The following is a 13,910-nucleotide window of genomic DNA, read 5'->3' as shown; positions in this document are numbered from 1 at the left end:
ACTGATAGAATCTTTGAGGGTGAAGGGAGGGTCTTAGGAAACTGACTTCAACTTGAAAAAGAAAGGTAATTTGGTTTTAATCTTCAAATAAAAAGTGCATTTGACTTTGAAAAAAAATCACCGAGACTCACATTTTTGTGTTTAACAACAACCTTGAAATTGGTCTGCCTCAGAGGACAGCATGATTCTGGGCTACCTTAGCATGAATGATTTATGACATTCATGAACTTGGCAACTACATCAGTTTTTCTAAACCTGGCACCCAACACCACCTGCATGTTAAGTGAAGATTTATGATTTATAAAACTCACCTCATTATGCAGAGGTACATGAATTGTCTTATATCTGTAATCTATAACTCCCAAGACAGATAAGAAGGCAGCTATGTCACAGAATTTATGGCTTCTACCCACTAAAGCTGAAGTTTTAGAGAAAAACTGCAGAAATAACTGGCCCTTTGGAGAAAAATAGCTTTAGCTAAACATTACACCCCCAAACGATGAAATGGCTATAACCCACCATTATATCTTACATGAACAAAAAGGCTAACGGCAAAAGTCACTTTAATCACAGCACTGAACTATGTCTCCCTTTTGAACGCTGCGGTAATACACAGAACCTAAGTGACTTCTTGGAAATATCAAGCACTCTGTCAGTTTAATTTTTTCCCCAGTTTGGTGTCTGAGACCTCTTGCTGAGATTTCTCATCAAGTGGCCCAGCCAGACCCACAGACACGGACTTCAGGGAAGACAATTCAATACCTCGTTCTGTCTAATGGCTTCCTGCATACACCCCTAAAGTGAAGAAGATCACATGTTGATTTGAGTTCTGAAATGCAGCTTCTTCTCAGAGATATTTTAGAAATGCAGCCTCTCTCTCCCTATACCCTGAAAAAATTTAAAAAAGATAAAAACTTGGAAGAACAGAGCATTCAGTGGAATAAACATATGTATCTCATAGAATAAGATTATATAGCTAGCCATTAAAAATGACAAGTATATGGGACCAGGTTGACATGCAGAAATCTTTAGACAATAGTAAACAAAATAAGCAGAACACAAAATGATAGAAAAAAAATGATGTTTCAATCCTAGAGATTTTCAATGGTATAAAGCTAAATGAAAAACAATAAAACCCTAAATAATTTATTTTCAAATTTCCCTACCAATAAGGAAATAGATACATACACATGGCTGCTGACTGCCCTGAATCTGGGAAGCACCCCGCGCCTCCCTCCTCTGCAGAGCTCTCCAAAGAACATTCTACTCTCTCTGGCCTTTGAGTACTCTCAAAGAACACCAGAACTCAGATACCTAGGTCCACCGAAGAAAGCTGAAAATGTAAATATCTTTACGTAGCAGGAGGAAAAGTACTCGAAAAAAAGAAGGTAGGAAACCCATTTCCGTATTTGATAACTAAATAAACCTTTTAGGGAGATTGTTCTTTGCTATTTACTTAGTAACTTGATTTCTGAAATGTGTCTGGGATTCTCCCAGTTCTGACTTTGGGCTCTAGTGCCAGTGTGGTCGCTCTAACTCATGAAAATGATACTCCACTCACAAAATGGTGTCCTAGAACAAGAGGACAATATCAATGAACCACAGATTACACACCAGAAAAAGTGAAACTTCTTTGGCAACTGGGACTATATTCGAGAGCAGATAGATGCACAGATAGACCCCAGGGAAGAATTGCATTTGGGTTCAGGGACTCAGTTACCACTCCTCCTTAAGCGGCCTGTTGACACTTTACCACTCAAACACAGATGCTGTTCTCCAGGGCTCTGGGTGCTGATGTTCTGTTGGCTGCCTTTAATCCTGAGAGTGACTTCCCCAGTTCAGGCCAGGGATTCATGCTGTAATGGAATGAGAGAGAAGTGGGCCAGTACCATACACACATACACCAATGCACACACCCAACACAACCTAGGACAGAGCAGACTTCCTTTGGGAAGCCATGCAAAGTTGCAGAGCACAGGCAGGATGGCCTCATCCATGGCTTCTACCCATTGGCACGCTTAGAAACTGTTTATTCTGGCGGGGTGCAGTGGCTCATGCCTGTAATCCCAGCACTTTGGGAGGCCGAGATGGGTGAATCACCTGAGATCAGGAGTTCGAGACCAGCCTGGCCAACATGGTGAAACCCCGTCTCTCCTAAAAATACAAAAATTAGCTGGGCGTGGTGACGCATGCCTGTAGTCCCAGCTACTTGGGAGGCTGAGGCACAAGAATTGTTTGAGCCCGGAAGGTGGAGGATGCAGTGAGTCTTGGTCATGCCACTGCACTCCAGCCTGGGCAGCACAGCAAGACTCTGTCTCAAAAAAAAAAAAAAGAATAAAAGAAACAGTTCATTCTTTTATGGAAGAGAGGTGTTCATGAGACCCTTATGCCAGCAGATCCCCTTTTCCCTTGAAGAAATGGTCAAAGGGATCCTTCCAGGTAAACTGGCTTGCTTCAGGTCATGGCACACACACACACACAAGCCTTCTCACCCAACCCCTCAACCACTAGTTGAATAAAACAAGCAACTGGCACTTAAACCAAAGGCTGGGCCTGTAAGGTAAACCAGTGACCCATGTGACACCTTGGCACTTTTCTGGGTCTTTACTCTGCCCAACAAGGCTTTCCATGTGGGATGATGTAATCAAGCCACACAGAGGAAGGCAGCAAGGGTGTTAGAAGCAGCCCCAGGGATACTTTGGGGTACAGTAAAGAAGTATTTAAATCTATTTCTATTTTATCTCTTTCATTTTTGTTTTATATTTTTATGTATTTGTAACAATGGTACTATATACACATATGTAGTTTATAAATACATGAACATACACATAACGGGAGTATATGTGCCAATATTTTTCTAATAGGGACATGTAATGAAAAAATTTGGAGACAAGAAGACACCACAGAGCTTGGGCTATTTCTAAAAAGACGTGGTCCTTAATCTCCACCACACTGAGAGAATCCCCCTCTATTAAACATGCAGATTCCACGACCCATCTCAGACCTGAATGTCCAGAGGTAGGATACCAGTGCTCTGCATGCTTAAAGAACTGCCTAGTAATTCTGACTGCTAGTGAAGTTTGGGTACCATTGGAATTAGAGAAGCTAACATAAAAAGGCTGAGCTATGAAAAAGGCAGAGTCAGTGCAGATGAGAACACCAGAAATCCATTTCTAAGAAGAAAACAGGTAACTGGCCACTACAGCTCCTGATGGAGCCTGAGTAGGAAGTCCTTGTTCTTCCAGCATTCTGGCTGTATGGGTATTGAGACAATGGCTGTACTTTCCCAACTTGTCTTCCATTAAACTCTCATCTCCTAAGGAAACCTGGGTATTTCCTCTCTTGACAGCTGAGAAACTGTCTTGGTCGGCTCAGGCTGCTAAAACAAAATATCGTAGACTGGATGGCTTAAACAACAGACAGTTCTTCCTTACACTTCCCGAGGCTGAAAGTCTGAGATGAGGGTGCCAGCATGGTAGGCTCTGGTGAGGGCTCTCTTCATGGGGAAGGGGAGATCACCTCTCATGTTTCCTCTCGTAAAGGCACTAATTCCGGCTGGGCGCGGTGGCTCACACCTGTAATCCCAGCACTTTGGGAGGCCGAGGCGGGTGGATCACGAGGTCAGGAGATAGAGACCATCCTGGCTAACATGGTGAAACCCCGTCTCTATTAAAAATACAAAAAATTATCCGGGCGTGGTGGCGGGCACCTGTAGTCCCAGCTACTCGGGAGGCTGAGGCAGGAGAATGGCATGAACCCGGGAGGCAGAGCTTGCAGTGAGCTGAGATCGCGCCACTGCACTCCAGCCTGGGTGACAGAACGAGACTCTGTCTCAAAAAATAAATAAATAAATAAATAAATAAATAAAGGCATTAATTCCATCATGAGGGCCCATCTTCATTATTTAATCACCTCCCAAAGGCCCATTTCCAAATACAATCATATTGGGAATTAGGGATTCAACATATAAATTTTGAGGACACACACATTCAGTCTATAGCAGAAACCAACAGCTCCTCACATAGAGAGAGCATATAATCTAAGTGAACTGAAAAGGCAACTGACGTAATTTCACTAATCATGTGCCTGAAAGGGTGAGGACAGGATACGAGGAAGAGGGTGATGAGCCAGAGTTGTCTGTAAGCATTTGAAAAAGGTCCTGCACTGACTAAACATTTAACCTGAAGTCATGTGGGTGATTTCTAAAAAGCATAGCAAGTTAAAAAAGGAGGCTGTAGAGCAGAAGCTGGAACAGTCTGTGTGACCTTGGGCAATTCACTGATTCTCTCTGTCCTTTATCTAAGGTTCTTTCCAGGTTTCTAGAACCCAAGTTCAGGCTCAACTGCTAGTTCAGGGTTCCTTTCACACTATATCATGCTGGTCAAGAATAAATTACAAATTTGGCCCTCTAAACTAAAAAATCCAGAAAAGGCTCCTACATCTTTAAGAATTAAATATTAAATAGATCTTCATGAGGAGCAAATCTCTTGTTTTGTCAGCCCTCCCCTCCTCCCAGTGGGAACTTCTTGCACAAGTCTTTGACCTATCCAATAGCCAACTATTTTCCAGACCTGAATGAAAATCCAGACTGAGTATAACTGACTGCTTTCTACCTTGAACAATGAGACTACATTGACGCTGTAATGTAAATGTTCTATCTAATCAAAGTGATATCTTATTTTGATTTATTGCTGCCTTACTTTTCTTTTAGGGTCATCCTGTATTTCTCTTTTCTCCTACCAGAAAGAGGGAAGGTTGGTGGGTTACTAGGCATTCACCATAGAATGAAACTTGCTAATTGTCACCACTTCTGGGGCCAGGGACATCACCTGCCATAATTCTTCCTACACTTTGCCGGGGCAAGCTCTGTTGAACCAGACTTGAGTGGAGCGACACTGTGTAATGCACTCCAATAGACTGTAGCTAATGCCAAAAGAGAAACGTGGGAACTGTCTCCTGAAATCTGCCACAGGTACATGAAAAATTCCAAGGAGAACAAAGGTGACAAATCCCTGCAGTATGCCACATTTTTATTTCCTGAAGATGGAAAGTGCCACAGCATGCTATTCATCTTTGAGGAAACTGAATAAATGTCTTCTGAGTCACCAGTTTAAAGAGACTTTACTTTAAAAATATAAAGTTGATCCTATGAGTTATAATACAGATTGAACTTTATAGTTGTCCTGGAACCTAAATAATTCTAAAAAAGGTTAAAGTATTTCTAACTTTTTAATTCTGCTGCCTAAAATAACTGCTATTAATAATGTATTAGGCCAGTATTATAAAACACACCTTCTGGATATGTGAAAGTAGAGGTAAAAGATAAGACCTAGCTTGGTTATGAGGCAGCAGAGCCTAGTGGTTAGTAGTGCAGGTTCTGGAGTAAGAGAGTTTGGCTTCAAATTCTAATTTCGCCTTTCAATTGCTATGTAACCACTCCAGGCCTCAGTTTCCACATCTGCAAAATGGGAATACCAATAATATTTACTTGAGACCATTGTTATGAACATGTCAGTAAATAATGTATATAAAGCATTTGTAAGGCACTTAAAATGAATGCTCAACAACCATTGGTGATTACTATTCTAATGACAATTCCTATTAATGAATGAGTTATTTAAATACTTAAAAGTTGAAACTAGTTACCTGTCTTGAAATATGCTAAAGTAACAATCAGGTCAGTTAGAATATTATTAAAAATATAGGCCAAGCGTTATAGCTCATGCCTGTAATCTCAGCACTCTGGGAGGCTGAGCCAGGAGAATTGCTTTGAGGCCGGGAGTTTGAGACCAGCCTAAGCAACACAGCAAGACCCTATCTCTATAAAACAAAAAATAATTATACATATATAATTATTTCCTGAATAATATATATGTATGGCATACACAAGTATTGGACAGCCACCTGTTCTGTTTGGTAAACATTTATCTGCATGCAAATTATGCATTAGCTCCTTCCATTTCCCAATTTTGCACTGAGATGACAACAGAAATGAAATACAGCACTGTGCTGTAGAAGAATTATACCATTTAGCTACGGAGCTGTCCATTTTTGCTCATCTGAACCTTTATATGTTTTTAGATTCAGGTTCATCTCCTTGAGCCTTCAGGCTGCAGGCCATGTTAATTTGCAAAGCAGTCCAGTAGCCTGTCCTTCACGCTGAAGATACTATAAAACTTGTGCTTTGAATATCTAGCGCTACCACATCCCTCTTGTGGTCGTGGAGAGTATTTGCAAGGCGCCTGAGAAACCACCAGGAACAGCAAACACACTGGATCTATCTACCCATAGGATCGTAGTTTCCTACACCCTTAGATAACAACATTTGATTCCAGGAGTTAGGACTTCTCTTTCCCCAGGTTGGTACATGGTTGGATTCGGCACTGCAACCCCCCTCCGGTTCATCCTTTTTCTGCCTCTCGCCCAGGCTGGAGTGCAGTGGCGCGATCTCGGCTCACTGCAAGCTCCGCCTCCCGGGTTCACGCCATTCTCCTGCCTCAGCCTCTCCGAGTAGCTGGGACTACAGGCGCCCGCCACCACGCCCGGCTAATTTTTTGTATTTTTAGTAGAGACGGGGTTTCACCGTGGTCTCGATCTCCTGACCTTGTGATCCGCCCGCTTCGGCCTCCCAAAATGCTGGGATTACAGAGGTAAGCCACCGCGCCCGGCCTGATTCCAGGATTCTTTTGATTAACACTTCGTGGCTTTTTAACATATGGAGCAAGAAGAAGGAACGCAAACTCTTGACCAGCGCGGTGGCTCACGCCTGTAATCCCGGCATTTTGGGAGGCCGAGGCAGGCGGATCTCTTGAGGTCAGGAGTTCGAGACCAGCCTGGCCAACATGGTGAAACCCCATCTCTACTAAAAATACAAAAAAAAAAAAAAAAAAAGAAGAAAAGAAAAACTCTTAGGAGAACCAGTTAATACAACAGAGAAGTGGGAAGTATGCAGTTACTCCAATTATTTCCACCTGCCCTTCTCCGCCCCGTCATGTACAACATAAGAACATAATTTTTTTATTGCGTTTCAATGTTCAATATTATTTGTCACTCCTCTCTGTCTTCTTTGCATCAGTATATTGTTTTAGAATCTAAATCTCTACAAACAGGAATCATGAGCCTGTTTGGATAGACTTTAAGAAAGCCTGCCTTCTCATTTTTCTTCCTTTCCTTTCCTTTTTTTTTTTTTTTTTTTGAGACGGAGTCTGGCGTCTGGCTCTGTCACCTGGAGTGCAGTGGTGCAATCTCCACTCACTGCAACCTCTGCCTCCTGGGTTCAGGCAATTCTCCTGCCTCAGCCTCCCGAGTAGCTGGGGTTACAGGTGCCCACCACCACGCCTGGTTAATTTTTGTATTTTTAGTAAAGACGAGGATTTCACCATGTTAGCCAGGCTGGTCTCGGACTCCTGACCTCAGGTGATCCACCCACCTCAGCCTCCCAAAGTGCTGGGATTACAGGCATGAGCCACCACGCCCGGCTGCATCTTTCTTTTCTCTCTTTCTCTTTCTCCTTCCTTCCTTCCCTTATTTCCTTTTCTCCTTCCTTCTTTCCCTCCTTCCTTCCCTTATTTCCTTTTCTCCTTCCTTCTTTCCCTCCTTCCTTCCTTTCTCCTTTCTGTTTTTTTCTTTTTTTTTTTAATGTCTTCCTGTGTCACCCAGACTGCAGTGAAATGGCACAATCATAATCACGACTCACTGCAGCCTCGACCTCCCTTGGCTCAGGTGATTCTTCCGCCTCAGCCTCCCGAGTAGCTGGTAGCTGGGACTACAGGTGCGCCACCATGCCCGGCTAATTTTTTGTAGAAATGGGGTTTTGCCATGTTGCCCAGGCTGTTCTCAAATTCCTGAACTCAAGTGATCCTCCCACTCCAGCCTCCCAAGTAGGTGGGGCTACAGGTGCTTGCTACCATACCCAGCTAATTCAAAAAAAAAAAAAAAAAAAATTGGCCGGGCGCAGTGGCTCACGCCTGTAATCCCAGCATTTCGGATGCCGAGGCAGGCAGATCCCTTGAGTTCAGGAGTTGGAGACCAGCCTGGGCAACATGGCGAAACCCCATCTCTACAAAAATACAAAAATTAGCCAGGCGTAGTGGCCCATGTCTGTAATCCCAGCTACTCGGGGGAGGGGGGCGCTGAGACGGCAGTGGAATCACCTGAGCCCGGAGAGGTCGAGGCTGCAGTAAGCTGAGACTGCACCACTACACTCCAGCCTGGGCAACAGAAGCTAAAGATGGGGTCTCACTCTGTCGCTCAGGTTGATCTCGAACTCCTGAGTTCAAGTGATCCTCCCACCTCGGCCTCCCAAAGTGCTGGGATTACAGGCGTGAGCCACCGCCTGGCCACCCCTGCCTTCTGAGAGAACTAAAAAACAAGAGAAATGAAGTGTTAAGTAACTAGTGAGGATAATATAATAATAGTTGACAGTTAAGAGTGTGTGGGAGGCTTTTTAAAAACTTTTAGAATCTATATAATCTATAACCCATGTTACGTTAGACTTCTGTTTATATTCTTACTCCCACTGCCATCCTCCTCAGAATGTAAAGTCTTCAGTTAGCTTCTTTCCCTCCCCAACTTTCCCCAACATTTCCTTCACAATTCCTCACCCAGGGGTGACTACTTAATAATACTGATCTTCCTGAAGAGATAGGGGGTCTGAAGCATTTCTCTTTTTTGAAAGAGGGCTTCCAGGACAAATTGCTTCATCTCCAAAATTAAGTTCAATCTGTCATCAGCCATTCATTCGTGTTTCGCTTTCGCTGTATTCGCATCACCTAGGAGAGTGACTGACACACGGTAGGCATGCCAGAACATATCTGTTGAATCAATTAATTCCTCTTCTTAAAAATCTAAAACTGGGCTGGGTGCGGTGGCTCACACCTGTAATCCCAGCACTTTGGGAGGCTGAAGCGGGCAGATCACGAAGTCAGGAGATTGACACCATCCTGGCCAACACGGTGAAACCCGGTGTCCACCAAAAATATAAAGATTAGCTGGGTGTGGTGGCGCGCGCCTGTAATCCCAGCTACTTGGGAGGCTGAGGCAGGAGAATTGCTTGAACCAGGAAGTCAGAGGTTGCAGTGAGCTGAGATGGCGCCACTGCACTCCAGCCTGGTGACAAAGCGAGACTGTCTCAAAAAAAAAACACCTAAAACTGGTCACAGGGTAGTGAAGTAGTTGACATCCTGCCACCAGCACAAGGTTTGAAAAGGGCCAGAAGAGTCTCAAGTCAGGCCCAGAGCAATGGGGAGAGGAAGAGCCTGAAGCTCAGCTATTTTTTTTTTTCTTCTTGATACGGAGTCTCACTCTGTCGCCCAGGCTGGAGTGTAGTGGCACGATCTCGGCCCACTGCAAGCTCCGCCTCCCGGGTTCACGCCATTCTCCTGCCTCAGCCTCCCGAGTAGCTGGGACTACAAGCGCCTGCCACCACGCCCGGCTACTTTTTCGTGTTTTCAGTAGAGACGGGGTTTCACCGTGTTAGCCAGGATGGTCTCGATCTCCTAACCTCGTGATCCGCCCGCCTAGACCTCCCGAAAGTGCTGGGATTACAGTCGTGAGCGCCCGGCCAAGCTCAGCTATTTTTTTTCCCTTTGTGCAGGCTAATTGGTCTAATGTTCTGTGTGAACCAAACGCTTTGTAGTTGGAAACCCAAGACCCCTGTGATAAAACGCAACACGAAATTGTTTAAGGTCTGCATATCCAAGTGTATTTCAAGTTGTGAACAACGGGCGGGACCGAGCAACAAAAGTACTGACGTCCTCACTTCACAAAGCCACAAGATAAAATGGCGCCGTCCTCCAGGAGCAGGAGCTGGGAACACGTCCACGCCCACGGCGTGTGCACGCGCCCGGGCTCGCCCCAGGGAACGCTGGCGTGCGCTCGGGCACCCAATGAGCGCTGTAGTTAGTCTCCACCTACGTTTTCCGCCACTCCTTGCGCACATGCGCTCTAGGTTCTCAGCTGGATGTCTGTTGCGCAGGCGCAACAGGCTCCTCCTCCCGCGCAACTGACGCAAGAAGACTGTAATCGGTTCGCAATTTATCCCGTGTGACCTTGAGTCTTTCCTGTCGCTGAGGACCGGGGCTGTCCGAGGTGCCGCCTTCATACCCCTCTTCCTCCCTTGGACTCTTTCTGAGCTCAGAGCCGCCGCAGCCGGGACAGGAGGGCAGACTTTCTCCAACCATCGTGCTGCGGAGCATATTACCTGTACGCCCTGGCTCCGGGAGCGGCAGTCGAGTATCCTCTGGTCAGGCGGCGCGGGCGGCGCCTCAGTGGAAGAGCGGGCCTCTGGGCCGCAGTGACCAACGCCCGCCCCTCACCCCACGTGGTTGGAGGTTTCCAGAAGCGCTGCCGCCAGCGCATCGCGCAGCTCCTGGCCGCTTGAGAGCCTATTTGCTGCCTCGTACTCATCCATCTATCCGCCATGATAAGCGCCAGCCGAGCTGCTGCAGCCCGTCTCGTGGGCGCCGCAGCCTCCCGGGGCTCTGCGGCCGCCCGCCACCAGGTGAGGAACTGTCGGACCTTCCCGAATGGGGTCACGGCCTAGGGCCTCGGTGCGGCAGGCCGCGCGCCCTTTAGGGTTTGAATTCTCCAGGATAGGTCAGGCGGGAGGGAAGGTAACGGGCCTTCCACAGTTAGCGCTGCTGGCTCAAGATTTTGCCAAAGGTTTTGCCTCCGGCTTGGGCCCTGCTGAGTCACACCCCTTGCGATCTAGAGTGTCATCTCAAAATTACCAGGTAGTGGTCCTGATGACCTGTTCTGTGGCTGGATGGAAAGGTTTGGCCTTGGGGGTGAGGGATGCAGTCTATTGGGAAAGCCACTATTTTCAGTTTTATTTTCGGCTCCTCTACAGAATACAGTGTGTGTAAGGATCCCGTTGATACGGTGAAAAAAAATAAGAAAGCTCTGAGTCAGAACTCCAGTTTCCGTGCTTAGCAACATTTTCTCAAAATCTGTGGTGTAAGATTGTACTCGTTTGTTACTTCAGGAAAAAAAAGCAGATCGGGGGTCGGAAAAAAGACTATGGAGTGTTTACTTGTTTTCTAAAATAAAAGACAAACGCTTTGGAAAACAGGAATTGTATGTGGGCATTAAGGAAGGCTTGGAAGGAGTCTGAGGTTAAGTTGTAATAAAGGTCTTTTATCCTAGTGAAAGGCCACTACTTTTCTTTTTTTCTTTCAAAGACTTAGTAAAACTCTAGTTCTCTTAAACTAATTGCATGGCAAGGTCAGGGGAAGTGTTTCCCCCCAGGGGACGTCTGTGGATATTTAGGTTGTCACTAACGTACTGGGGTGCTTATTGGTTTCTAGGGTGTTGAGGCCAGGGATGCTGCTGTATATCTTGCAATGCACGGAACAGCCCCCACCACAAAAATTTGGCCCAAAATTAATAGCGCCACGGTTGAGAAATCCTATTGTAATGTGATTCTAAGGCCATCTTTTATTTACCTTTTTTTATCTTACTTATTTGGGAAACTTTAATATTTACTGTTTTAGTAGCTTAATGTATTTTGTATGCTAAGTGAGCCCAAGTTTTCTCTTTTTCCTCCCAGGATACACACTGGTTGGTGACTGAGTCCGTTTTTTCTTTTTTAGGATGGCTGGAATGGCCTTAGTCATGAGGCTTTTAGAATTGTTTCAAGGCGGGATTATGCGTAAGTATAATATCATTTTCTCTGAGAGGGAATACATATTAAACTTCAAAGCAGTGTTTTCTACAGTTGTGATTATTATTCTCTGTAATTATCTGTATTTATTTAGAGATTATGTAGTATACCACTGTTAATTTTCCAATTAAATATTATCTTCCAGTGACTTTGGTCTATCAAGATAGCAATAGCTGTGACGTTGTTCTAAATGTCTTACAGATCAGAAGCAATCAAGGGAGCAGTTGTTGGTATTGATTTGGGTACTACCAACTCCTGCGTGGCAGTTATGGAAGGTAAACAAGCAAAGGTGAGCATGATTGGTAACTAGTACCTTATCCAGAACCTATCCAGAATTGTGTGCTCTTTTCCTTAGTTAAGGAATTTGAGAATCTGATTTGCGCTTCTTTTTTTTTGGAGACAGTCTCTATAGCCCACAGTGGAGTGCAGTGGCACGGTCTCTGCTCACTGCAACCTCTGCCTCCTGGGTTCAAACAGTTCTCCTGCCTTGGCCACATAGCTGGGATTACAGGCGTGAACCACCATTCCTGGCTAATTTTTTGTATTTTTAGTAGAGACGGTTTCACTGTGTTGGCCAGGCTGGTCTTGAGCTCAAGTGATCCGCCTGTGTTGGCCTCCCAAAGTGCTGGGATTACAGGTGTGAACCACTAAGCCTGGCCTGGAAGTACTTCCAACTAAAATAGCAAAAACATGACTATAGATCAGGGCTGGTGGGCATAATGGCTCACGCCTGCAGTCCCAGCACTTTGGGAGGCCAAGGGGGGCAGATTACCTGAGGTCCCGAGTTCAAGACCAGCCTGGCCAACATGGTGAAACCCCGTCTCTACTAAAAATACAAAAAATTGGCCGGGTACGGTGGCTCACGCCTGAAATCCTAGCACTTTGGGAGGCTGAGGCGGGTGGATCACAAGGTCAAGAGATCGAGACCATTCTGGCCAACATGGTGAAACCTATTTCTACTAAAAATACAAAAATTAGCTGGGCGTAGTGGCACACACCTGTAGTCCCAGCTACTCGGGAGGCTGAGGCAGGAGAATCGCTTGAACCCAGGAGGCGGAGGTTGCAGTGAGCCAAGATCACATCACTGTACTCCAGCCTGGGTGACAGAGCGAGACTTTGTCTCAAAAAAAAAAAAAAAGAAGAGACTATAGGTCAGGTTTTTCATACCTAATGTTGGGACAAGAATCTTTACTTTCACACGGAGAATTATATCTACTTCTAAATTTTTGGGGGGGTTGGCCACAGATATCAGGCTCATAGGAAAAATGCCAAGAAGCACAAATTAGGGCCAAGAGAAGGAATAATCTCTTGGTGCCAAACAAGTGGGATAAGAAGACCATAGACAGTTCAGGTTATTTTAGAAGAGGAGATTGGGGGGAAAGAGGAAGCATGAAAGCAAAAGAGGCCATGAATGGAAGAAGAGTCAAGAATTCCAGGTGCTCTTAAATCTTGATAGGAACCCAGTGGGAATAAAGGTTCCATGTACAGAGTAAGGAGGCTTCAAAAGAAATAGCCTGCTGCAATGAACAACATGCATTACTTCAGATATGAAGCTCCACTTCTAGTCTGTCTCTGCACACCCAACTTTGTTTCAATATAGAAAATGCAGCACTTTGGTGGTTACCAGAGTAACCAAACAGTGCAAGCTATTCCCACCCCTCTTAATAGTAAATTAGTAGTCCTACCTCTATACCACATTTAAATCCTTTTCTGGGAAGTTGGATACATACAATTATCAGCACTACAAAGGTTCACCTGACAAGAGTCTTAAGCAGCTTTTAAAATGTAAATCAGAGCCAGGCCTCGTGGGTCATGCCTGAATCCCAACACTTTGGGAGGCCACTTAAGCCTGGGAGTTGAAGATCACCCTGGGCAACATAGCAAAACACTGTCTCTACAAAAAATTAGCCAGGCATGGTGGTGTGCACCTGTGGTCCCAGCTACTCTGGAGGCTAAGGTGGGAGGATCAGCTGAGCCTGGCAGGTCAAGGCTGCAGTGAGCCGTGACAGTGCCACTGCACTCCAGCCTAGGTGACAGAATGAGACTCTGTCTCAAAAAAAAAAAAAAGAAAGAAACGCGGTGCCTCACGCCTATAATCCCAGCATTTTGGGAGGCCAAGGTGGGCGGATCGCCTGAGGTCAGGAGTTCGAGACCAGCCTGGCCAACTTGGCGAAACCCCATCTCTGCTAAAAGTAACACACACAAAAAATTAGTTGGGCGTGGTGGCAGGCACCTGTAATCCCAGCTA

At 45.4% G+C, this 13,910-nt stretch overlaps 1 protein-coding gene across 1 annotated transcript in view; it reads left to right on the top strand.

Annotated features, from left to right (window-relative positions):
- Positions 1-10,141: 10,141 nt before the first annotated feature.
- Positions 10,142-13,910, top strand: part of HSPA9 (heat shock protein family A (Hsp70) member 9) — a 20,619-nt gene continuing 16,850 nt past the window's right edge. The window contains exons 1-3 of the mRNA XM_032158016.3: positions 10,142-10,501; positions 11,592-11,650; positions 11,864-11,951. Of these exons, the coding sequence (XP_032013907.1) occupies positions 10,421-10,501; positions 11,592-11,650; positions 11,864-11,951 (228 nt within the window). The 5' untranslated portion in view covers positions 10,142-10,420. The remainder of the gene's footprint in view (positions 10,502-11,591; positions 11,651-11,863; positions 11,952-13,910) is intronic.

Source organism: Hylobates moloch, unplaced genomic scaffold, assembly GCF_009828535.3.
Source record: "Hylobates moloch isolate HMO894 unplaced genomic scaffold, HMol_V3 SCAFFOLD_6, whole genome shotgun sequence".
NCBI classification, from domain to species: domain Eukaryota; kingdom Metazoa; phylum Chordata; class Mammalia; order Primates; family Hylobatidae; genus Hylobates; species Hylobates moloch.
The sequence above is the reverse complement of the archived record's forward strand: the minus strand, read 5'-3'. Positions and strand labels throughout refer to the sequence as shown.